The 27,620-nt window shown below is 38.4% G+C and overlaps 1 protein-coding gene across 2 annotated transcripts in view; it reads left to right on the forward strand.

Moving 5' to 3' along the window:
- LOC149192343 (uncharacterized) overlaps positions 1-23,218 on the forward strand; it is a 41,643-nt gene extending 18,425 nt beyond the window's left edge. Inside the window, exons 2-5 of one of the 2 annotated variants that reach the window (XM_089404554.1) lie at positions 11,741-11,791; positions 12,025-12,158; positions 12,295-12,386; positions 22,609-23,218. In XM_089404554.1, coding sequence (XP_089260680.1) covers positions 11,741-11,791; positions 12,025-12,158; positions 12,295-12,386; positions 22,609-22,829 — 498 coding nt within the window. In that variant the 3' untranslated portion in view covers positions 22,830-23,218. The remainder of the gene's footprint in view (positions 1-11,740; positions 11,792-12,024; positions 12,159-12,294; positions 12,387-22,608) is intronic. The other variant, XM_089404555.1, reaches the window with a different exon arrangement.
- The last annotated feature ends 4,402 nt before the right edge of the window (positions 23,219-27,620 follow it).

Genomic DNA, 27,620 nt, shown 5'->3' on the forward strand with positions numbered 1-27,620 from the left:
TTTCACTGGTAAGAAACTTGATGTTTCTCATTTTAGAATTTTTGGCTATCTTGTGTATTTTCATGTGCCCAAAGAGAAAAGGAACAAGTTGGAAGCTTCTGAGAAGAAAGGTGTATTCGTTGGATACAGTGAAAATTCAAAGGCATACAAAATTTATGTAACTGTTCAAAGAGATGTAGAAGTAAGTAGAAATGTTACCTTTGACGAAGACACTGCACTCGGGAAAGCTAGAGATCTCCCCATTTCAAGAAAGGATGATGATGCTACTGAAAAAGAAGAACTTCTGATGGATGAGCATATGCCCGATGTTGATGGCCCGATGGATCCTCTTGGTACAATGTCACCCAGTCTGTTGTTCAATTTGTTGCTCGGAGTCTCTGCTCTCAGCCTCCTGGTCTCACACCTCGACTCTCGACTTCTGAAACTAACTCTCCCCAGCGAAATCTCGAACTCCCTCTCACCCTCTGTGCTGCCTCTGCGTGGCCCTTCGTGGCCCTGCGTCAACCTCTGCGTCTGGGCTACTGGATCACTCTCTACCTCTCTCTGTTGATGATTCTCCGGCTAAGAAAACCTCTCTCTCCAGATGCTATCACTGCCCCTCAATTGCAAGAAATCTCCCTGATCAGAACTTCCTCCCGAGAACTTCTCACTTCAGAAATTTGATCTCTTGATCTCTTGATGTGTTTTCCAAATGACCCTCAAGCTATCTTAAATAATATTCTTGTTGACATTCAACGGCCCATATTAAAAGCTAATTAATAGCTAAGATCATTGTAGCTTGATCCTCGGCTTCTTCTAGAAGTTACACCCACAATTAGATTAATACTCATTAATATTTTTAATTTCCTAAGTTTAGACTTAGGGTCCCATTAAAAAATATTAATTATCTTAATAAAATCGTTTCTGGGTGGAATTTCTCAAAACGCTTTTTGGGTTCTTTGGAATACATGTGCCCAAGCCTCCCTACAAAATTTGAGGCCTAGAGCACATCCCATGCTACCCCAAATCGACATTCTTATCTCACTAGAATTTCTCAAGTACAAGATGAGATTGTTGTAGTAGGGGAGCATGTGTCAAAACCAGAACTGATAAGGATAGTTTTGAATGGGTTCACAGAGCAGGCCTTCGTTAAAGGAGTCATGGCACGGGAGAATCTCCCAACCTAGGATAGGTTGTGGGATGACTTCACCTAAGAGGAGACTCATGAGGAGGCTCTTCATGGCAACTAGGTAAAAGGTGAAAGGGATGAGGAGAACATTGCTCTTTCAAGTCATGTAAGAAAGGGCAAGGGGGTTGCCAAACTGAACAAAGGAGAGGGAGGATCCTCTCAGGATGGGAAGAAGAGCAAAGTCAAGTGCTTCGCATATCACAAGCCAAGCCATTATGCAAGCCAGTGTCCAGACAGAAAGAAAGGCAAGGGAAAGACAACCATTGCACAGATGGACGAGTTGGCTGAGAAGTTCGAGAGGAACTTTGCCTTGGTGTCATGCCTTTCTAAGACAGTTACAAAAGATGCATGGCTCTTAGATAGTGGAGCATCTCACCATATGATGGGGATGAGGGAAGTATTCCTTAGTGTTTCAAAGATGGATTCAGACATGCAAGTGAGAGTTGGTATGAGTACCATGCATGCAATGAAAGGGGTTGGAACAATTTTATTCCAGCTAGAATCATGAGGACCTTTGGAGGTGGAAGGGGTGCTATATGTCCTAGAGCAGAAGACGAACTTGCTCTCAGTCTCAGCTTTGGAGGACGCAAGGTATGATGTTGAATTCCAGAAGAGACAACCCAAGACATTGTAGTCAGGCATGGTGTCAGGAAGGATAAGTTGTGCATCTTACAGGTCCAGCCTATAAGCAGATCCAAGGGGATCTTGGATCAAGGATCAATGTTAGTGACAGAGATTGGGTAGGAGGCTCTGAAGACTAAGTTGATATTGGGGAATCGACGTTCTAATTTGGAAGATGGGTGGGAGGCCTCTTCTAGATCTTTCAAGGCCAATTGGTATGAGCTAACATTGATGGATGCTCAGGAGCAAGATCCTAGGAGCATGGTTGGAAGAAACAGGTCTTCAAATCAAATTCCAAAGCATGTAGCAAGGAAGTTTTCCAGTTCAGAGGGAGCAGCTACAACAACAGATGACACGGTAGTATTGGAGACAAATCTAGCTAGAGGAGGTTCTTCCAGAAGTACCTCCCTTGCTAAGGCGAGGTGTTGAAGTTTGTAGCTCGGGTAGGTACTTTTGCACAGGCCTTGTGTCTAGGCGTGCAGAAGTTGCCCACATCTCCTTAGAACACTTGCTCTAGGTTGAGCAAGTTGCTAATGTAACTTAGCCTAAGTCTAACTTAGGAAAAAGAACATATTAATATGTTGGCTTATTGAGCTAATAAAACTTAGGAAAAGTAAAGTAATTTACTTTAGTAAGTTTTGGTCTTAGCCAATGATCTCAAGGGAGGCGAGATCTAATCTCGGTCGTCAATCAATTTGATATTAGGCTTAGGATAAGGATTTGGGTTCAATGTAAAGTTATAGAAGCAAGGTTGAGGAGAGGAGATAGACACACAACAACAACACAAGATTTATCAGTGAGTGTGTGCTTGGTCTAAGGGAATGCAAAGGTTAGAGGTCTAGATCTGTGAGGGAGAGAGAGAGAGAGAGAGAGAGAGAAATTTTGTCAAAAATAAAATAATTTACTTTAGTAAGTTCTAGTCTTAGCCATTGATCTCAAGGGAGGCAAGATCTAATCTCGGTCGTCAATCAATTTGATACTAGGGTTAGGATAAGAATTTGGGCTCAATGTAAAGTTATAGAAGCAAGGTTGAGAAGAGGAGATAGACACACAACATCAGCAAAAGATTGATCAGTGAGTGTCTGCTTGGTCAGAGGGAATGCAACGGTTAGAGGTCTAGATCTGTGTGTGGGTGAGAGAGGGAGAGAGAGAGAGAGAGAGAGAGAGAGAGAGAGAATTTGTCGGATCATATACAAAATATTGTATTATGTATTTTCTCAGATGGGTCATTATCCTAGGACGGGAGCCCAAGTAGGTTTTGAGTTTTATCAAGATGAACTGATTTGTTGAGCAAATATTTGTTTGTATTATTGTGATTCATATCATTATTTACATCCACTGAATATTTTTATTAGGAAACTAGTTGTGTGTTTAATAAGTAATTTATTGTTGGGAATTAAATATTGAGTGTTAGGTTTAAGGAAATCTATTAATTTTAGATAACAAGGGTATGTTCTATACTTGCAACAATTACTTCAATGTCCTTTTATTAGCCCAATGTTAATTCCACTTTAATTTCCAATAGAAATCACATAAACCATTATTTCACATTGACAGTAACTGTAGATAGAACATAAACAAGAAATGCAAAAGACAATTCAAGACAAGAGAACACCAATATTTGGCTAAAGCCAGGGAAAAATCCCGAGATGGGGAAAACCCATAATCAATCCTTCTTATTATCAAATATCAAATGTTTAGCAAAGAGAGAATGTCCAATAGAGTACAATGATGAAAGTCAAAGTCAATGTGACTTGACTTTTACAAATTACCCAAACCAATGTAAATTTGATTAGCTTGATGAAGGATTGCAATTATGAAAAGTCAACAGTAGTCAACTTGCCCTAACCAGGCAATAGTCAATGGTCAACACAATAGTCAAACTCCTCTTCTTGAGCTCAGTCAAAATCAGTTAAACTCAACCTTGCTTGGTGGTCAAACAGCAGTAAAACTAGTCAACAAATCAGCAGTCAAACCCAGTCAAATCATGTAGTCAACCTGTAGTCAAAAAAATCTTGCAACTTTCTGGTCAACCCTATTCAAATAGATCCTTTTGCCTCGGTTTTTGTGCCAATTAATGCGGCATGCTTAGACAAACTTATCGTTGGTCAAAACGCAGTCAAACAGTCCCTCTAGAGTCCAAAAGTCAACACTGGTCAAAGTCTCCTCACAACAGAAAGTCAACGCAAGTTTAATTAGCCCAAGAAACTTTGCGCATGTGGATGAGTAGCTGCCTTAGATGTATGAACCAATCAGATGAGGAGAGAGAATGTTGTGTGAGTGAATGTGCCAAATGAGGATGAAGGTCTCCTTTATTTATATGCGTTGGAGGGGGGTCAATTTGTCTAATTGACCCCAAGCCGACCTTGACCAATTGTGCTCTTGTGGGCTTGACTTCAAAAACATATTTTTCCTTGTCTGATTTTAGTGCTTCCAGGGTCGATTTTGGTCCTCTCGAAAAGAGGAATATTGTCCAATAATCATCTAAGGCCAATGAGCTGCCCAAAGTGGAATTTGGCCTTAGTTGCACATTTTAACACTCCCTCTCAACTAGGGAGAATTCCACCTGCCAATATCCATCCATCATCATGGCATCTCGATCATCATGTACTATCTTTGCATCTCGTCTTGTCTCTGCTGAAGATTGATATAGATAATAAGAAGGATCGATCAAGAGTGAGTCACAAGACATTACCACTCTCCATTGACAAAAGTCGGTCCACATAACCAGGGGTAGAGCCCCAATTGGACTTGATCCTGAGCGATCAAGTTATTGAATACCATTCATCCTAGACATAGGGAGTATTGTAGTACGCGATGCGTCCATTTGTAGTGTTATGGTCCCTAACCATTTTTCCCAACTCATTGCCCAAATGAGAGGTACTTCCCAAGAGTCCTAGACTACAAGGGTAGGATGTATGCTGGGGCGTCTGCAGGAAAAGGTGAACCACTCATCCTACTCATATGCCATAAGAGAAGGTGAGCCACTCATCTTATGCATATGTCATCAATCATAGGGGAAGGTGAACCACTCATCCTATGCTCAATCAACTGGGGTATATACTCCACAGGGGAAGGTGAACCACTCACCCTGTGCTCATATAACTCCAATAAGTACCCTAGGAGCTCCCAGAGCTCACAGTCCAACTCAAGCGGGACCCTCACGGGAAGGTCTTTCCACGACTCCAAGTCTCTCTTGGAAGGCTAAGAACTTGGCCTTTCCCAAAGGCTTCATGAGGATGTCAGCAACCTGTTCATTACTCTTGATTTGTTGGAGCCTTATTGCTCCCCATTGTAACATATCCCAGATAAAGTGGTACCTGATATCAATATGGTTGGAGCGGTCGTGGAACACGGAATTCTCTGAAAGGCGAACCCCACTTTGGTTATCGCAATAAATGACGATGGTATCCAACACATGCTCAAATAGCTCACTGAAGAGCTTCCTCAACCAAATAGCTTCACAACAGGCCATACTAGCAGCTATATATTCGACCTCGACAGTGCTTAGAGCAACCGATTTTTGCTTCCCACTCATCCAAGAAATTAAAGCAGATCCCAAAGAGAAGCAACATCCTGACGTGCTTTTTCTATTCACCACACTGCCAGCCTAGTCAACATCAGAATTGTAACGACCCATCTATAAATACAAAGAACGCAAGCATAATAGCAGGTATACAGTACATGCATATGATAGCTACATATGCATGTGTTGCATACACCGCACTGTAATTTTATACTAAATTGATTATAAGTGCTAAATGAGCAACCGATTTATGCTTCCCGCTCATCCAAGAAATTAAAGCAGATCCCAAAGAGAAGCAACATCCTGACGTGCTTTTTCTATTCACCACACTGCCAGCCTAGTCAACATCAGAATTGTAACGACCCATCTATAAATACAAAGAACGCAAGCATAATAGCAGGTATACGGTACATGCATATGATAGCTACATATGCATGTGTCGCACACCGCACTAGTATTTTATATTAAATTGATTATAAGTGCTAAATACCATGACCCTTCTGGGAAAAGAAGTTCTACTCATTCATCAATATTGCATAATGTATGGTTAGATCAAAGAGGACTATATATATTATATGCTCCAGAATATTGATAAAAATCATATTAATAAATTAATAAAATAAAGGTTAAGTATTAATATAAATAATTAATTACAAAAGATCCAAGTATAAAGTCCTAAATGTTATATTAAAACAAATATAAATAAACTTTATATTAAAACAAATATAAATAAAACTATGTAATATGATCAAAATATATATAAACGTAATAAAGTTTGATGGTACGTGCATATCCAAATGTAATGACGTATTAAAAGAACGATTTATAAATATCTTATGGATTCAAAAAGGCGTATTTCATTTCACAACTTGAATCGAGACCTGGATACGTAGGTGGAGGCGTGGCATTAGCAGGGTGAGCGGTGGCTGCATGTGGGAGGGCAGCCACCGCCAAACTCGAGGATATAAACCGCAGGTCATGGGTTGAGCGGGGGGGGGGGGGGAACGACGGAGAAAAACCAGGAGGAAGAATTCTGAAGGCAAGGGAATCAGCCATTGGAAGAGCTTGAGCGTTTTGAGGTTCTGGGCACGGGGGACAGTCATCTTCTGTTGAGAAGCTTACTGGATTGAGCAGCCAGGCTCTGCTCAGTTTGGTTGGGTGGAATCGGTCTCTCGGTAACTAGAGCAGCGTAGCCGGAGGCATCTTCAACTGCAGGAGTGCACGTAGGTACCTCAAATCGATTTTGTCAGGTTTTTGTTAAAAAAAGTCACAGGTTCATGCTTTAAAATTCATTACTGTTTTCTGTACATCTGTTTTTCGGTTCTTACAAGAATATCCATGTAGTCTCAGATTCCTGGCAGTTTATCTCAATCCATAGTTGATAGTGCCACGAAGATATCTTAAGAGATTTTTTGCAGCAACCCAATGTATGTGATGAGGTTCAACCATAAATTGACTCAAAGTATTTACAGCAAAGCATATGTCCGATCGAGAGTTTACCAAGAACATCAAGGCCCCCACAAGTTGTCTATATTCAGAAGGATTTTCCAATTCGGGACCAACAACACTTCCACATAGCTTCTTGAAATTTAGTTCCATCAGAGTAGACATAGTCTTGCATTCCACCATACCACATCTTTCTAACAGCTTCACAATGTATTTCCCTTGAGAAAGGAAAATCTCGCCTGGCTTTTGCCAGACCTCCAAGCCTAGGAAGTAATGCATCAGTCCTAGGTCCTTCATCTCGAATTCGAAAGTCAACTCCCTCTTGCATTGATAAATGAGAGGGTCTGCACCAGTCAAAAATAGATCATCGACATACAAGACCAAAATAAGTGGCATGTCTTTTTCAACCTTGAAGTATAGGTTTGGATCAGCATAGCTCCTTGTAAATCCCAGCTTCATAAGATAGCTATCAATCCTTTCATACCAAGCCCTAGGGGCTTGCTTTAACCCATAGAGGGCTTTCTTCAACCTGCATACATGTGTCCTTCTATCTTGTACTTCAAACCCCTGAGGTTGTTCCAAGTAGACTTCCTCCTTAAGTGAGCCATGCAAGAAAGCAGTCTTGACGTCCATTTGATGTAGGCTCCATCCTTGATTGGCAACAAGAGCAATTATGGATCGGATAGTGGTATATCGAGCAACTGGTGCAAATATTTCATCATAGTCCACTCCTTCCTTTTGAGAGAAACCACAAACCACGAACCTTGCCTTATATTTTTCAGCACTTCCATCAACTCCATGTTTAATTTTGTAAATCCATTTTGAAGTGACCACGGACTTGTCCTTGGGTCTACGCACCACGTCCCAGACATAATTTTTCATGATCAATTCATATTCCTCAGACGTAGCATCTTTCCATACCTGGTGTTTGACAGTGTCTTCAAAAGTGCAAGGTTCAGATTGAATGATAGTACTCATGGCAGCCAAGTACCCTTGATACCTGAAGATGCATGAAATCATTTAACCAACTCTGATTATAAAATTGAAAGATACTTGGTGTGTGAAGAGGAGATCTTCACCTTGTTGCTTCTTTTGCTTGAGCCCATCATTAGTATCCTTTCATCACGACTTCCTTGGAGACCTTCTAGCACCATGACATCAGTGGTCTTGACATCACCGAGACTGCTTCACAACCTTCCCAATTCATTTTTAAGGTACTTTTGACTTCAACATATTGTTGACATGTTAGTGATACTATGTTCTGATCCGAGCACCATGCTATTGAGATCATAATCATAGACAAAATTCGAGACTGTGACAAGTATATTGATATGGCACTGCACAGTGATGTCTATGTGCATTGTGTAGAGAGGCAATGTATTGAGAGCCCAAACTTGTCAATGAATAACATAACTAAACTGTGGGTGGCATTGTATAGATAGACTGTCTCATCACCGAAACTGCCTTGATGTAATAACTATACTGAGATAGTGATGTAATCATGGATTGTGAGAGGTATTCCTTGGATTACTTCTGCAATATATATATATATATATATATATATATATATATATATCCAAGACTATCTTATATGGAGAAAGTTCAGTGATCAAGAAGTGAGGATCACTGATATACTCCATCAAACTGAGCATGAGTTGAGTGCATGACTGTAATTACTGAAGTTGATACTCCATGACTGTTGTAGACCTGCTTGTTGTATACTTGCTCCTTTAATCCTTTCAACCTGCTTTGATGTCCTTGAAGACAGATCCTTGTATGTCTCTTTTGCTGCCCTTCATTTGACTTCAGCACCTTAGCTCTGATACCATGTTGAAGAATCTAGGGCAGTTAGCATTAGATAGATTCTTCTATACTTGATAACAATTTGTGAAATGCTTTTACTATTATATCTTGATCTTCTTCTTATTATGAGTGTGTGTGTTCATCAATCTGCTACCAAAACAAAGAGACAAGAACACAAGAAGTTGGCATTCTGCCAGGCCAAAGTCTCTCCCTCTCGGAGAGGAAAACCCACACATAATTCTTCTAATAGAGATTCTAATTGACGAACACCAAGACCATTATACTTGACCCTCTATGCCACTCCAAGACCAAGACACCAATCCTCTTCCTTTGTTACTACTGAGATCATCATCGTAGCTGCTTCAGGACTGCTCCTTTATCGAGATTTGAAACCTTCAATGAGGTTTCCACATATATGACTGATGTCTGTCCTTAACTTCACCGAGATCATGACTGTCTCATGGTTGCACCCTTAACTGAGATTATAGTCTTATGACTGTGTCTTCATTGAGATCATATTACTGCACTCTTGAGACAGAGTATCTTCCCATCATGTTTATGCCGAGACTGTTTATGCCACTGTGGTTTACTTCAACGAAATCTTCTCCTTCACCGAGACTGTGCCATCAAGGAGGAGGCTCTGTCATCATTTCCGAGATCCTGTGAGATATCTCAGACAAGTCCGAGATACTGTCTTCACTGAGCTATCCGAGATTTTCTGTCTTACTGTGCCATCTGAAGTCCTGAACTATACCTCCGAAAACTTCAGAGATATCCGAGATTTTTCCTGTGTCTTTTGCGGATACCCCAGCTGGGTATATATAGTGGTTATGTCTCCAGTTTGAGCCGACTTATCCAGGTGAACCGACATGTCATCCTTTAGTTATTTAATATATTTTTGCAGGCCAACATGATGTCTTTTCATTGCTTTGTTTGCAGGCTTCTTCTTTGAAGGATGGTGCTTGTCTTGGAGGGCTGCTTGACACTAGGTTGACTCATGTTCATTACATAAATGCTCAAGAAGAGCTCTTCAATATAATTTTGACTCTTTGACTTTCCTAGACCTATAGAATGAGCAAGAAACTCATTCATATAAACTATAAAAATAATATTTTTTTTATTGACAAGTACAAAGATCAAAATTACATTGACAAATACCGAACCTAGTTACCCTTTTCTTCAACACCAGGTGGTGTGGGAACAAGAACACAATGAAGATCAATCAATCATCCAGTTTGCCCTGCGATTAGTATGCCCATAACATTAAATGAAAGCCCATGATTGCAAGAATGGTTAGAGTGCCTAGTACCTACCGATAGATGACCCACCTTCCTTCAAGAAGAAATGCTAGATGGGAGAGAGATCTGACCGGAGCAATAGGTGGAGAATCCTAGCATAGTGTTATGTGTTGATCATCATAGGGCTGCTCGCTGGGTAGCTTTCCAAAGAGGAGAAATATTTTCTCCTAGGGGTTACCCGCTCTTTGGTGGGTGACATGCCCAAATGGAACCTCATGGTGAGATATGTTTGAAAAACCTTCATCAAGCCAACAATACTTCTACACCTTTTTTCTTGCCATGGATGATGACAGGAATGATGATTGGGCAATATAGAACAAGATGCATAGCCTCCAAGTTTCTCTTGCAACCTTTAATAATCAGTGTCCCATGGGGCATTTGCCTTGCTAGTAAGAGAAAGATGCCAGGAAAAAAATAAAACAACCATGCATTTTCAAGGGGATAGCAAGGAGAAAGAGCTAGAGTAAATAAGTTGCGGGGTAACAAGGAGAAAGAGCTAAAATAAATCAGTGAATGAATAGTGATGTATCTTTTTGGAATAGATCATCTGTAGGTGTTTGAGGGCAAAGCAAAAGGTGATGAGATGAGAATCCTAGGGTATGATTATCTTTAGCTAGATGAAGGTTGTTTGTGTAAAATACCAAAGTCATACAATGGGGGAAGAAACAGCAGAAGGACGAGGAAGCAAAAATGAACTGTCTATAAGTTAAAGTGTAAGAAGATTCTTTGTTTTCTTGAGAAGCTTTTCATCAATGTGGACACAAGCTCCCCGTGTTTTTCTTTTATTTTTGGAATTGTATCCTTTAAACTCCAGCATTACAGCCTGTCTGAAGAAGTCGGGGACTGCAAGCAACCTTGCTTGCACAGGCAAAATGGCCCTAAAGTGGTGAACCAATGATCAAGCGTTTCTGTTCATCTAAATGGCAAAGATGGGGATGTACTGTTCTGTCAAATTGTCCCAGTACTTGTACTTGGCCTCAACTGCTAAATTGTGTGGTGAGTGGCCTGACATGCCACTCTCTTGCCTGCTGAACTGCAACCCCATTGACCCAATTCCCTATGTCAAAGACAACTAGTATTGTAAGATGATAAAAAATATGGGATACAGCAGAAACATGAGGAAGCAAAAATGAATTGTCTATAAATTAAAGAAACAGTAGGAAGACGGGGAAGCAAAAATGAACTGTCTATCGATTAAAGTTTAGGGAGATTCTTTGTTTCTTGAGAACTTTTTAAGTCTTCATCGATGTGGACACAATTTCCCCATGTTTTTCTTTTGTGTTTGGAAATGTATACCCATTGACCAAACTCTTCATCTCTAAAACAGCTAGTATTGTAATATGATAAAATAATACTTGATACATAGTCAAAGATTGTCATCGCTTAATATGCAAGGTTTTAGTGTTGATCTCCACTGTTCTCGGGCAAAGACTTTGTCCTCTAGCCATTTCAATCCTTTGTTCTTTGCATGTGGGAAGAATGACATTCTGCGTTATGACTTACAAAATGAAAGAGTATATATTCAGCAGTTTTCTTTGTCTGCAAACGACTTTTGCAAATATGATTAAACTGGTCGACTGCATATAATTGAGTTAAACTGATTTTGTACAGAGTGGTGTTTACTTTGGAGAATTGGATGAGATTTATTTTCTAATTCATTTTAGATGTGTCATTTTCAATCGAAACGTCAGTCAAAACATCAACTTATCATGCTGATATTCTTTTTCTGTTCTATATTTTCTTTGTTAGTATGGTTCTTCTCTGCTTATATCATGAGTAAATTTCCAATTTTTATGGATAATTATAAATATAACGTATTAAAGATGACTGCAGTTGTTCATATACTGAATCACTGATATCTTTTATCTCTCTTTGCAGGTTTCCATATCTGCTTCTTGCTTGTTTTTTGCTGCCATACCAACGTTGATGGTATGTGGATCCACCCTGTTGGTCAAGATTTAGAGTTTAACGCCATAGGCAATTTGGTTGTATGTCATAAAGAAAGTCTAACTGCTTTGTTCGTTATCAAATGTCCTTGCATAAGTCACTAATGTAAAGTTTTCTTTGAAATAATTTACTAAATTTTATAAATTAAAAGTGTAATCAGCTGCTCTGAAGGTTTTCGGTCTGACCATTGATTTTTTTTTCTCTGACTGGAAAAGGCTTTCAAGAAGGCTGCTGAATCTTTGGCAAACCTACTGGATGTTACTAGGGAGGAGCTTCCTGGAACAATGGCTGCTGTGAGATTGTCAGGGATGGAAATCAGTGACTTGACAATGGAGCTTAGTGATTTGGGGTTTGTTCTGTAACTTTGCTTGCTGTCTTTTGTGTTTTATTTCTGGAATGGAACGTGCTATATGCGAACTGACTTATAATATTCTGTTTCCAAATCAAAGCAGACCTTAGTTAACATATTTTCCATTACTTCACAGCCAGGAGATAACTGAAGGTGTCAGGCGTTCTACTAGGGCTGTCAGAGCGGCAGAGGATGGGCTTCGGCACATGACCAGTATGGCTTCTGTAGGTCGGTAGCCACTTTCTAACTCCGTTGAACATCTGTTTTTAAACTGAAGTTATGCACAGTAACCATAAAAGGCCGATCATAGGAGATGCTCAAAAGCATAAGTTACAGGAAAATAAGTCTCAAGATTTTAGGTACAAGTACATACACAAAGACCAATGCATATGTGAAAAAGTGAAATAAAGTGCTTCAAGTCCTAATCCAACTAAATTGGCTAAAAAATAGCCAAACACATTTGGTCTAACTAAATAACTTCCCATCAATAAGAGATTTCTACTTTTCATAATGAAGGAGATATATAATTCTTTTTCAATACACCATATAGAGTTAACATCATATAGAGTTAGCTAGCATGTGACATTTACAAAAATACTAATAACAAACGAAATATTTCAATGTAAACCATAAATGAGTAACATATTTTAATATATATGTCAAAAGAACTTAAATAAAGTAGTATAGTTCACGATTTGTGTCCCAAGTGGCGTGGGTTCAAGTCTTTGGAGTCATGTTGGCCCCTTGTGACGTTTATGAAATAGTTCTACTAATGGTGGAATAGTGGCAGCTATTTCTATAAAATTACCGATTTGTGCCTAGTAGAATGTACTCATTACTGTTTAAAAACACACACACACACACATATAGATATTAGACACAACAAAACAAAACAAAATTAAATGTTGATTTGATATGTTCAAATTAAAACATATAAATATAAAATGTAAATAAACATCAAATAATTCCAACTAACAATGACCGAGATATGACCTACCTTGGTCATCTTAATTTATAAAAGAAAATTTAATAAAGAAAAATTAATAAAGTGGGTAAATATAACACAAAATGATGGGAAAAAATAATGCACAAAACCATACGAATTTTTTTTACAGATAAATATAATGTACAAAACTATCCACGATAACCAAATCATGGGTGATAACAATTTTCTTAAAAGCCATTTTAACACAATCAAATCCAATGACTAAAAATGAATAATTTAGTAAGTTACAAACTGAAGTGATATTTATATATAATATTTAATTTAATAGAATTAAAAAATTCATAATTTAATAATATTTTTAAAATCAATCCCCATTAATAATAAATAACTAATATTAATGTTGAGTAGTTAAATTTAACCATCAAAATTTATCATAATGATAAATTTATTAAATAAATTATGTGTGTGGTTCATTAAAATAATTAATATAAAATATAGCTATATATATTAATGATTTAGTGAATGAAAATACAAATCTGCCTTATATAAGAGATCCATTTAACAACAATTATGGTAAATAATATATATTGAAATGTCCATCTCAATTTATAAGTGAAATTTAAAAATTATAAATAAATCAATCAAGAATTAAATACTCTAATTTATAAATGGATTAATAATTAGACTATGCCTTGTTCGGTCTTAACTAATAAGAACTAGTCAAAGTGCCCACTGGCTGCCGCTAGGTCACGAAACCGGAGCTGCTAGTACGCTGCCGCTGAACCAGTTCTTTCAGCCTTCGGCCCTCAGCCATGGCCCCTCCGGATGCAATCCCGGAGGTGGCTGCTGCCCAACAAGCCTTCTCCGACCTAGTCAAATCCTTACCTACTCAGCGCTCTCGCCCAACAATTTCTAAGTTTGTGAAGAGGCTAGATGTTCTGCAAGAGGTGATCCTTCTGCTCTCCCTCGTATGGCAACACTTTCTTTAGCAGAACGAGGTCTCATCAAACAATTCACTGGTCTCTGGCCCTTTTCGAACACAGTGCAAAGGTGGGTCGGACGAAACTGGTCTGATAAAATACAAGGCAAAATTTCCATCCGCTTCTATGGGAAAGGGTATTTCACCTTCCATTTTGAATCAAGAGAAGACAAGGATCTTATCTTTAGAAACGAACCATATTTCATGGACTCCAGAGGCTTATACCTCAACAAATGGACTCCGCATTTTGACCCCGAATTGGATGTCCCTAGTGCGGTCTCGGTCTGGGTTCGGCTCCCTCATCTTCCTCTCCACTGTTGGGGAGATGAATCGGCTCGAGCCATTGGGAATGTTGTTGGAAGATTTATTGATCGTAGTGATCCAAAAGATAACATGCAAGCCTGCCCCCGAATATGTGTTGAAGTTGATTTCGGCAAAGGCCTCCCTGAGGCCATCAAACTCAAAGTGGATGACTGGACGCACATCCAACAATTGGACTACGAGCAGATCCCGTTTAAATGCAAGGTATGTCACGAATATGGCCATTTTGCCAATCGCTGCTCTAAATTAGTTGATGTTTAAAATGTTTCACAAGATGAGCAATGAGAAACGGTCAAGAAAAAGAAGACTGCTCCCAGCCCCAAGGCTAATCCTGAGCTGTCCCTCCCAAGACTAGTACAACCTTCCCCTCCACCTCATCTCTCCTAAACTCTTCCACTCCCTCCCCCACCCATCCTCTCCCTCCCCCTATTTCATCCAATCCTTTTTTCGCCATTTCCCCCCCTGAAGATAACCCCCTTTCCATGTCCCAAGCTGATGCCAATGAACCCACCCCCCCTTTGCTAATCTCCTCCTCCTTTTCCCACGATCCTCCCTCCTCTAGATCTACCAGGAGTTCTTCTAAAGAGCACGGTGTAACTCTGGACACACAAAAAAAACAAGGGCCAGGAAGGAAGTCTTCAAAGCAACAGAGAGATGAAAATGCTCAAAAGGATATTGCCATGGGTACGCAGAACCCCATAGAAACCTACATTTTGGGGCAAAATAGTAAAGAAGCAGTGCATAAGGAACAAGGAGGGCGAGCAACTCTCCGTACCCCTCACACTCAATGATGAAAGTTCTATCCTGGAATAGCAGGGGACTAGGGCACCCCTCCAAAATTGTTGCCCTAAAAGATCTAATAATACATGAGAAACCAGAAATCCTATTGCTACAAGAAACAAAACAAGGACACCAGGAAATGAAAGGAATCATTGGTCAGCTCAAGCAGTATAATGGATGCATAAGCGAATCAAGGGGTGCCTCCGGGGGAATTGCAACCCTCTGGAACCACAACATTTGGAAACACATAACAGATACAGTCAGCCAGTACTGGATTAAAGTCACTCTAGAGAGCTTAATAGATAACCAAAAGATTGCTATTTCCAACATCTATGCACGAATACACTATAGAGACAAAGAGCAGTGTTGGACTTCCCTCAAAACTGACATAGATGAAGAAGAAAACAACAATATTATTCTTGGTGGAGACCTTAATCTCATACTGCACTCCAATGAGAAAATAGGAGGTTGTTTTTCTCATGACCCTTACAGAACACAGTTGGAGACCATCATGCAAGATCATGATCTAGTTGACGTTGTTCCAAAAAATCGCAGATTTTCTTGGAATAATCGCAGACCGGGCAAAGGAAATATCATGGAAAGGCTAGACAGGATTTTGGTGAATGTCACGCTCCTCTCATCTTACTCCACCGCTTATGCTGTTGTTCTCCCCTACTTAGCATCTGATCATTAGCCCACAACTCTTGTTCTCGAAGCCCACTGTCCCTTAAGGCCCATACCTTTTAAATATAGCCCACTGTGGAGCAGCATTCCTACTATTGAAAACATTGTCAAAAACACATGGAGTCAGCACATAGAAGGATCACCGGGATACATATGGGAAAACAAGTTAAAAAGGACCAAATGCACCTTGAAGGAATGGGCAAAAAACTATTACACGGAACTTGAGAAGGACAAAACTAAAATAAAAAACAAATTGGAAAAAAGTCACAGCATAACAGAGGAACAAGGGCTCTCCCAGGAATACAAAGCACTCGAAGGTGATCTCTACTTCCAGCTATATCGTGCCAATAGAGCGGAGGAGCAAAAATGGAGAATAAAATCAAGACAACTATGGTTGCAAGGAGGTGACAAAAATTCTGCTTTCTTTCATAAGCAGGCCACTGTCAGGAAAATTAGGAACAATGTTACCTCCATCATCGATGCTGAAGGCAATCTCCAAACCACTCAAGGTGCTATTAGAAAGGCAGCCTCAGATCATTACAATGCTCTCTTAACTGAACGAAAGAGGTGGAAGATTACTCAGATCTATTGCAACACCTCCCCACTGAGATCAGTAAGGAAATCAATGAAAACCTGATCAAGGAGATTGAAGAAGAAGAAATAAGAAGAGCTATTTGGACACTCCAACCAGACAAAGCTCCTAGCCCAGATGGTTTCCCCATTTGCTTCTTCTGAGCTTATTGGGGAATAATAAAAAAGACCTTGTCAAGATGATAAAATGGACTCGACGCAAGGGAAAAATTGGAGGTTTCACCAATGCCACCCATCTAGCCCTCCTTCCTAAAGAGAATAGACTTTCATCCTTCTCCCGATTTCGACCCATTTCACTCTGCAATTCATCTTTCCAAATTCTGACCAAAATCCTCGCTTCTTGTCTTAAACCTCTCCTCCCCTCGCTCATCTCTGAAAATCAAGGAGGCTTCTTGGCCAGTACACAAATTTTTGACTCCATTCTCTTTGTCCAAGAAGCTATACACTTCAGCCAATCTAGAAAAGAAAAAGGTTTCATTCTAAAGCCGGACTTAGCCAATGCCTTCGATAGAGTTAGACATTCATTCCTTCTTGCTGTTCTAAAGAAAATGGGATTTGCTGCGCCCTTCCTTGACCTCGTCAAAGCTTGCATTTCAGGTCCTTGGATCTCTCCTCTCATTAATGGTAGACCAGGGCCTTCCTTTCAATCCTCTCGAGGGCTAAGACAAGGCTGTCCCCTTTCTCCTTACCTGTTCATCTTGATGGCTGAGTCCTTCAGTAAGGCCTTGGACTATAATCGGTAAGTTGGTCTTATCATAGGTATTAAATTTGGGAATGGAGTCAAAAACATAAATCACTCCCAATTTGCTGACGATACACTGTTAATGGGAGGAGCCTCCAATATAATAGCTCGTCGTTTCAAAGCTCTCTTAAACAAATACATGAGCTACTCAGGAGGTATGGTCAACCATCTCAAGAGTTGCATCTATGGTTGGAACACTTCTGCTCAAGTCCTTCATAACATCGCCAGCACATTTGGGGTCCCTTGCAAGTTAGACTGGGGGCATTTCACTTATCTGGGCATGCCAGTGAGTGCTGGTCCTCTGAAAGCTGAAGTATGGGATACTATCATAGATAAAATGAAAAGGAATGTGCAACAATGGGGCTCCTCTTGTCTCAATCCAGCAGGCCGCCTAGTTCTCCTAAAAACATGTCTTTCTTCTTTACCCTTATACCTATTCACGTTTCTGCAAGCTCTTGCCAATTTTCATCACAAAATGGAAGCCATCCTCCGTCATTTTCTTTGGCAAGGGGGAAAAAATGAAAAGAAGAAGTACAATCTTATAAATTGGAAGCAGGTCATTCAAACCCAGGAACGTGGAGGTTTAGGAATCAGATCACCCAAGCTCTTAAATCTGGCATTTGGTGGCAAGATTGTTCGGAGACTCATTAGTGGCCAATCTGCATGGTGGAAAAATGTGTTGGAAGCCAAATATCTAAAATCTCGAAGGCAACGCCTCTTGGACTATGATATCCCTAACAGAGCTTGCTCCAAAATCTGGAGGTTGTGCAAGAAAGCAATCCCCTTTCTTGCCCAAAATATTTCCAAAGTCCCCAAGGGTGGCACCAATATCAGAATCAGAGTAGACAGAATAATGGGACAACAGCCTATCAGTAGCAAACCTGGAACTGAGCAGATTCTATCATTCTTTGACAACATAGGGCTTCATTACTTGGACCAGATATCTCAGTGGGACACTCAATCTCAGACTGGGACTGGATGGATCTTTCCAGCCATACCCATTGATCTCGAAGCAAGTTTTGCTCATCTCCAAACCCATCTCCATAACATTGCTCCTATAAAAAAAAACGGTAACGATGGCTTCCGTTGGGATCCTTCAGGCTCCAATTACACAATCAAAGCTACCCACCATCATATCTGTAACAATGAATATCCCATGCCCATTTGGGCGCATTGGAAAATTGTCTGGAAATCAGAGACCATTCCAAAAATAAAATTCTTCATTTGGGTCCTCCTAAAAGGGAAAGTTCTCACTTCTGATAATTTGCAAAAACGAGGCATAATTGGTCCTTCCCGCTGCCCAAACTGCCAAGTACTTGAAGAAACCATCCAACATCTTTTCATCGCTTGCCCCTTTGCTACTCCCTGTTGGAAAGAAATCTTTCTAAACACCCATCTCCCTTGGAGCCCCCATAACTCCATTGTTGAAGTTTTGCATCTTTGGAAGAGGAACTATCCGTGGCAACGAAAGAAGAACATTGCTAGAAGAGTTTGGGATGCTCTTCCCTACTCTCTTTTGTGGAACATATGGTTGGCAAGAAACCGCATGGTCTTCAAAGACCAAGAAACCAATATCAGGAAATTATGTAGCAAGGCAAGGAGCCTTACATTGGAAACCATCTCAGTCAAAAGTCAAAATAAAATTGACATTGCTGATTTCTGTGTTGAAGAAAGGAATTTCATAGGGTACTTGTTGGATAAAAGTAACAGTGGCCAAAGCAGGAGTGACTTTAGTAGCCAGCGCAACAACTCTAATCACAGTTGGAAAATAAGATTGAAAGTAGAGGAGTTTTCCATCTGGCTTAGAAACTGTAACACTCACTATCTCTTCTTTGATGGGGCCTCCAAATCTAATCCAGGAATGGCAAGGGCTGGTGGAATCATCTGCGATGCCAATGGAGATATCAAAATGGCTTATGAATGGGGATTAGACCCCCTCTCCAATAACAGGGCTGAAGCTCTCGCATTATACCAAGGGCTCATTCAGCTTCAAAAACTTGGCATAAGCACTGCAATGGTCCTTGGAGACTCGGCCACCATCATAATTCTAATGGTTTACAGCTGGAGCGCCTCCAATGTGCTCCTACAAAAAACTATCAATCGGTGTCAAGTTCTAACCCAGAATATGATAGATGTCCGTTTCTACCATGTTCTTTGCTCCCTCAACAAGGAGGTCAATATTTGTGCAAAGAGAGCCTGCACCAGATCCATACGCAATCTCCTATGCAACTCCATCAAATCTCAAAACTATCTTCCATGATCAGAAGAAAATCAATACTCAGACCGGTTGCTAAATTTATTAATAGCATTGGGTACCTTTTCACTGTTGCTCGCAGCGTACTCAAGCAGAATTAGATCCTGGTCGCTGCAAAAATCTTCATTGAAATCCATCAGGATGATGACTCTACCACCATATCTCTAAATTCGATCCACTAATCTCTTTTCTGTCCCATCACCCAAGGTACTCTGTTTCTCTCATTCTTTTCCCGTGATCCTTCTCTCAATTTTCTCGTGACTCCCTCCCCGTTCTTCCTTATCCCCTCGTCGGAGCCTGCCTATTTATTCGCGCTTTTCTTCACTCAGAATCACAACTCTCCCTTTCCTTGGTTGCATCCGCTCCATCCCTCGTTTGCTCTCGGCCGGTCTTATATTGCACTGAGCCTTCGTTCCCATTCCCTCATTTCCATTTCTGTTAAACCTCCTCCATGTTTTTTCTTCCCAGGCTCTTTGGAACCACATTCTTGCATCACACTACCTTTACTGCGCACAGAGAATTTAGTTTGGCCATACGCTATAGCGAGAAATGAGCACTGCTTACACTGTGCCGATTTGCAGGCAGAACTGGAGCAAATCCGAGTTCACCAGAAGATTTTGGACACCAAAATCGACACCCAAGCCCAGATCACTAAGGAGAAGCATGAGGCCGGCCTCAATCTCTTTCTCCACAGAGTTTCTTCCCTTCAGGAGCAGTTCAATGACCTTTCAAATAGATGCAGTCATGTCTAAGAGTCCATTGACATCCTGAAGTTCATCATGGAAAAAAGTAACGCTCCCAGCACCAGCTCTTCAAATCTAAGGAATGTAAGTGTTGAAGGCAATCCGGAAGAATCTACAGCCCACCAAATCAGTCATATAAACATTGACTAAGCATGACTTGCAAATTCTGTTTCTTACTGTTTTAGTTTATTAGAATCTATACTAGTTCAGGTTTTCCTAAAGTCAAGAATGACAGAAGCAAAGGGGAATTTTGTCCTCCCTGTAATATTTCCTTACTTTCCTTCCCGGGCATAACGCCTTGTAACAATGGAGCTTAGCCTCTCCAATCTTTTTTCGGAATACAAACAACAACCGATTATGTAAAAAAAATAATAATTAGACTATGCCATTTCATCTATTAATTAGACTATGCTAAATTAAGTTTAAGACAATAATTATTTTTTATTAATCTACAAATTTAAATTTCAGCAATTAAAAATTAATAATTTAAAAAAGAATAAATAAATATTTATTATATATTTCTTTTAAAAATTTGAACATAAATTACTATTAATATATTATAATTTGTATTAATTTATAAAAACAATATTTATCAAACAAAACAATAATACTTAAGTATATTTGAGACATGAAATATAAACTATATATTTTTAAAGTGAATTAAAATGATGTCCAAGTTCAATTGGTAATCATCGTATTATGAAGTATAAGTATATTTGAGACATGAAATATAAACTATATATTTTTAAAGTTAATTAAAATGATGTCCAAGTTCAATTGGTAATCATCGTATTATGAAGTATTTTGTGCTGAGAGGTGCTCTCCACCTCAGTGTGGTAGAGATGTTGTAATCTAATATCCTGTGTCATTCTGACTAAATCAAAATACAATAAAATAAAAATAAAAAAGTAAAATAAAATAACTAATAATTATCAATAAAACGGTTGAATTATATAAAAATAAAATAAAATATAAATTTAATAATTATATTTGTAATTATAATTAATAATTAATAATTAAACTAGCCTAGATGCATCTGAACTCCAGACAAATCAAGATATGAAAAAATAAAATAAAATAACTAATAATTATCAATAAAACATTTTGACTGGGTTGAATTACATAAAAATAAAATAAAAACGAAATAAAATAATATAAAATATAAATTTAATAATTATATTTATAATTATAATTAATAATTAAACTAGTCTAGATTCATCTTAACTCTGGACCTTTCAAACATTGAGAGGGATCAAATCTTTCTGGTATATATAAAGAGAAAGTAATTGAAAGTGACAAATTATGTATTATATTAATAGGTGATTTCTACTTCTTAGAATGAAGGAGATATGTAATTCCTTTTCAATACATCATATAGAGTTGGCATGTGGCATTTACAAAAATACTAATAACAAACAACATATATCAATGTGAGCAATAGATGAGTTATATATATATATATATATATATATATTGAGTGTGGAAAGGGGTTTTCTATAGCCCAATATGAGGGAGGTGTAATTCTTTCTATGCTTAACATAGAGTTGACACATCTTTGCCATAAATAAAACTTTTGTCCACTTAAAATGATTTTTTATCAACTTTATATATGGAGAGAGATATAAAACTTAACAAGTTAGCTTGAGTGGTTGAGTGCCGTGAACTATAAACAAGAGGTCATAGGGTCAAGTCCCTTGGCTGGCTGTTTCTGTGGATTAGTGGGCCTCACTGGATATCCTTGATGGGTTAGGTTGCCAAAACTGCAACTAGATGGTTTATCCCAAGTACCATTCGAAATGAGGGGAAACGCCCAAAGGGTCTTCTCATATTCCATCGGAAAAAAAAATATAAAGATAAAAAATTAAAAGTCTTCAATGCTTAATAATGCTTAATATGGAGTTGATATGTTGCATTTAAAATAAATATTAATAACAAAAAAATATATCAATGTGAGTCATAAATAAATTATTTTAATGTCCATGTTAATTTCAGGTACTGAAAGAGAAATTATGCATTATTTAGTGGAATTTTGTACTGTAAAAATGTTTGCACATTGAAAAATTTGATCCCATCATTACATGATAGGTCTTGAGTTCAGATTAAAAACCGTGTAAAAAGCATGGTAACCCTGAAAGAAATTACTGTCATCAGTTAGAAGAAATCTTCCATTTGCTGCCATTAAGTATCATATTAAATATACAGGAGAATTTCTACTTATTATTGCAGGCATTTCTTTTGCAGCTTCGCGTATTTGTAATGTCCTTTCATGTTTGTCACGTCTTAATTTTGTCATTGCTTAAAGCTTAATTTTTTGAATATAGTGGAGGATTTGGCTACATTAGCCTGTTCTTATCGAGTTCATAATCTATCAGAAAAGTATTGCCAACTATTTCCTTGTTCACTGGAGTAGCTTCCTTGCAGGATCGAGCGAAAGTCCAGGCAGACATCATGAAACCGGCAATAGCAAGATCAGCTAGAAGTTTACATGATGGGATTGTTCAGGGGCGCAGCACATTGAAAAGTTTGATTGCTTTCAATCAAATAACTGGCTGGCTCAGTAGGTACTGGTGCAAAAAGAGAAAGCACTTACAACATGCTAAGGAGGACAATGATTATCGAATAAGTGATTGATTATCAAAAACTTGGCAAGTTTCATTTAGTGAAATGTGTTGTTGTGGACGCAGTTGATCACATCTATGACCAATTTTCTACCACTTTAATGCCGTCACGCGCTTCATTTAGCCAACTCGTTAATTCTGTTAGGATTTTCAGGATTAGCGTCATTCTTTGAGATGTGTAACTTTTCATTGCACAGGCCTTCATCTGTTTTCAGGGAATTTCTTGTACTTTCTATGGTGACTTTAATTTTGTAATATATATTTGTATAACCATGTTGATGCATATTAGTATCTGTTTTAGGGTTGGCTGCTGCAGGCTATTAATGTTATCTTTATTGAATCAATTAATGTTGTTTAAATTGACAGACAGCCAATAAAATTTCTAGTTTATTGACATTGTCATGTGAGTTCTACTCTCTAGCTTCGTGGATATTTTAGCTCTCTCTTTTTTTTTCCCGAAATTGAAAAGACAGTCTTTATGGACAATTCGTAAAGAAATTGCAAGTTTACTCTTCACAAATCCTTAAAATGTGTGCCGAAGCATTGCTGTATTATCTAATGATGTTGTTGAAAATATCCTTAGATTGGAGCTCCAACTGGTGAGAGCCCCTGGATGGCTCAAAAGATCTTGTACGGAATGAATTGTCCCATAAGGTCTCTTTGACTATCAATTAGAATATAAATATTGTCATTTGAAAGGAAGCTTTGCAGATGGATTAGAAGAAAGGAAGCCACGTAGAGAAGTTACCTCCTATACTACTGCTTGTAATAGTCACTAACACTAGATGTAGCATCTTATTGGTATTTTCTGGGGAAATTGCTAGAAAATCCGAAAGTGGTCCTGGATAAGATACAGCTAACCTTAAATGGTGATTTGGTGGTGAATATTGAAATTCAATCTAGATGACAATGTTATAGCTTGACCACAAAACACCGACATGACTGATACAAAGAGATTCAACTTTAACTGACTTTCACGTATTCAGCTTGAAGGCGTTTCTCTTAAAGAGAACGTAAAAATGTTTATTTTTACCAGATTTTGCTGTTTGCCTCTCATGTTATTAGCCGTCTTCCTAGTAACGCTTGTTTCCTTAAGATCGTCAGGGAAGAAAGCGGTCTTGCCTAGTGTTTTGTTCCACCATTGAATCCTCCCTTAATTGTCCAATAGTGGATGTGCATTGAAAATCATTTTTGTTGCCTATCACACATGCATGCAGTAAGAGATGTATTAAGCCTAGTTATCTGATGAGGCAATGATTCTTTTTCTTTCAAGCAGTGACAAGTAAATGTATTAAATGTGCAAAATGCACAAGTCGCACCAGCTATACATATGGGTAGATAAATATATTAAAGATCACTTTCAGGGCTTGTCTTTTTAGGCATATCCATGCTTGGCTTTCCTTGGCCTCCGGGATTTTCTTGCCTTCTTTCTCATGGAGAAAAATTCTGGTGTTTAATAGATCTGAGTTGGGCTATTTTTCTACAAGTAAAAGAGAGGTTTTGTCCTTATAGAACAACAGTCCATGTTTTACATTGAGTTTTGTCTTGACTCTTAAAAGGATTCCTCTTTTTAATTTGTCTTCATTTCTGCCTCAGTCTGATTTCCAGGACATTTGGATTTTTTCTTTCTTATCCTCTTTATTATTGAAATCCTTCTTGATTCACTTTTGTACGATCTACATTTGGGGTTTGAAAGGAATCCTCTTTTCTCTTTTTGATCTAAGTATCTTTTGTGGCAAGAAGCCATCAAAAGGTTGATGTTATGGTAAACCTTGTATCTAAATATTGTACTTTCATGATATTGTTGGTGTTGAACACTAATGAAAATAGAAGACCGCAGATTAGAATAAACGCGAGATGCATCTCATTAACATAATATACATATCAATACATTTCACCGACTCTTGGTTTTCATCTTCCAAGGGGTCTCTTGGACTTATATGACCGTTGGCCTTCACTTGAGGCTTTTTGCCTTCCATTCAAGTGAATGAGCAAGTTTAATAACCCAAGAGGATTATGTTTCCAGCATTCTCCCCCTTAATATGAAGGGGTATATATGAGTCCAAGAAGAGATCTAAAATACAAAGGTGTATGACATCCATTGGATGGATGTGCTCTCTAAAATGGTGGTTTAAGGAAGACCAAAAACCAAATGAGGTAGTAGAAGCCGAATTCTTCTATTGGTGGTGGTTTAAGGTTGACCATCAACTTTGGAACTTGGCTTGAAGTAGTTCTTAGAGCAATTTCAATTCTAGCTAGAAGTTGAATTCTTTTGCGAAGTGCAATTGCTCCCCGATGATGGTTTCAAGATGACCACAAACTGATGAATTGGGTAGCAGATACCGAGTCTTCTATGGGTGGTGGTTTAAGGTTGACCACCGACCAAATCATGCCCATTGAACATGACTGTCTTTGGCTATGGTTGACTTTAGCTCTAGGCTGTGGCGGCTAGCTCTAGTTCAGGTCATGGCTTAGACTCACTTGATATATCTTTGAAGCTAGTAGCTGACTATCAATTACCCTCTGTTAGATACAAGGTGAGAAGATGAAGATATCTCCATTGCAAGACATGTCAATACTCGAAAATGAACTCTGATGTATGATCGATATATCTTTTTGGTTGATGAAGACCACTACTAAGAAGTGATCCATCCAAGGCGAATGTTTTCTCTTGAAGGAGTTCCGTGTGTGGAACATTTGTTTGAATGATGAGTATGTTTTCTAGAATGCTCACAAGGGTGAAGATCAAAATGTTGATTTTTCACATGGCCAGGATGTGGAGTAGGTGAAGTTGGACTGTCATGAAGGAACCCAACACTTTGAAATTGGATTGGTTTGGAGTAGTTTGGAATGTTAAAAGACACAACCTAGTCATATCCAAGACTAATTCTATGCTTCTTCTTGATAAGTTCATCCAAAGGTTTGATGATGGACTTGGGAAGTGCAATCTCGACCTGTGCATCTTTATGTAGATCTTCTCCTAAAATGGACTCACTGATCTGATCAAGTGTTGGCTATTGATGAGAATCAACCTCAATCTTAAAAAGAGAGTTATTCTGAACACGAACCAGTTCATAATGTTGATTCTTTTGATGTAGTTAATCTCGTTGGAGTTGTGACTCAAGTTGAAGAAACTTAATCTTCTCTTGTGCATCGTGTAAACAAGCTTGAATATTGGAGAGTGGCTTTGCTGATTTTCATTGTAGTGTCAACAATAGAGACTATTAGAGTGCTCAGTAACTCTAATAACTCATCAATTTTGGCCCCTATTTTAACAGTTCAAGCTCAACAAATGAATGGTGTTGGCTTAAACCGAAAATGCACCCATTTACAATGCAAACCCACTTAATTCCAAAATACAATTAAACTTACAAAAGAATTATTTGCATGTTACAATACAACTTTTTAGAAAAATTACCTAAAAAATATTGTACCATTCTCCATTTGCAGCATTAACATCCCGAAGTCGAAGAGAAATAATGAAAGATTTCCCAACACCCTTATAGCTTCTAGTGTTGATTTTGCAATATAATTTTTACTTTTAGAACTCTAGTAACAACTTTAGAAATCCATCAGACTGATGCGGAAAAGCTGAATGTCACCTTAGGTGAAATTCTATGACAAGTACAGTAGAATGCAATTTTCTGCTACATAATTACTTCCTAATGATTTTCAAATAGTATTTTATGTCATTGCTATCATTGAATAATTATACTAAGAAAATCTCAATAGTAGATGCAACAGAAATAGTGAAGATCTTAGAAAGACGACCATGTACAATAGAGACAATAATTTTACCCTGGAAAACCTAGCATTGGGAGAAAATCCAACAACTTTTCTTACGAGAAATTATTCTTTAGCAGTTTACAAATCAATTATTCGTCTAGAAATCTATGCCAATAATCAAAGTCAAATACTAGTGAAACATGGTCAAACAACAACAAGATAATACTGGTCAAAATTAGTGAAACCAACTCGATCAACTTTGGTCAAACTTTGTAGTCAACTTAGGCTGGTCAACTTCAGCGCTGCGGTCAATGGTTAACAAAGTTGTGGTCAAATCCATGTGGTTAATCCATACATGTGGCCTTCATGCAGTTAAAATTTTGGTCAATTGTTCACACGTGCGACTGGTTAGATTGTTGGTCAAAACTCGACTTGGTCAATGCTTGGTCAAACTTGGCTTTCCTTCACATGTATGGCCTCCAAAAATAATAGTAGATAATGAAGAGAGAGAAAGACTTATTCTTGGTTGGTGTTCAAATGAGACACGCATCTTATTTATACATGTAGAAGGGGTGTGACAACCCAAGGGACATGCCCCTTCATTGGCTGGTGGACTTTGACTTTTTCTTGGGATGACTTGTCTTAGTGAAATAAAAATTTACATAATGCATCTATGACCGACTTGAATATTCTTTAGTCATGTGAGAATACCTCCCGATGCTACACAAATAATCAACAACAAAGTTACCAATTTAACGAGAACTGTAACCTCAAAATGATAACTCTAGCCCAAAAAACCCATATTTTTGAGAAAAAACATGAAAAAACACCCAAAAATGAAAAGTGTTGATGTTGCATTCAATTTTTTTTTTTTTTTGGTTCGGGTTAAAATTCCATTTTTTTTTAGCAACGACATTAAAAACAATTTTTTTTGTGCAATAAACATGAAAAAACACACCGAAACGAAAAGTGTTGATGCAACTTATGTCGTATCAACACTCTTCTTCATTTTTCGGGTTAAAATTCCAATCTTTCTTTTAACAATGACGTTAAAAACTAATTTTTTTGTGCAATAAAC

The sequence above is a fragment of the Pinus tabuliformis genome, chromosome 2_2 (assembly GCF_031772625.1).
Source record: "Pinus tabuliformis cultivar Carrire ecotype Pingquan chromosome 2_2, CPIR1, whole genome shotgun sequence".
NCBI lineage: Eukaryota > Viridiplantae > Streptophyta > Pinopsida > Pinales > Pinaceae > Pinus > Pinus tabuliformis.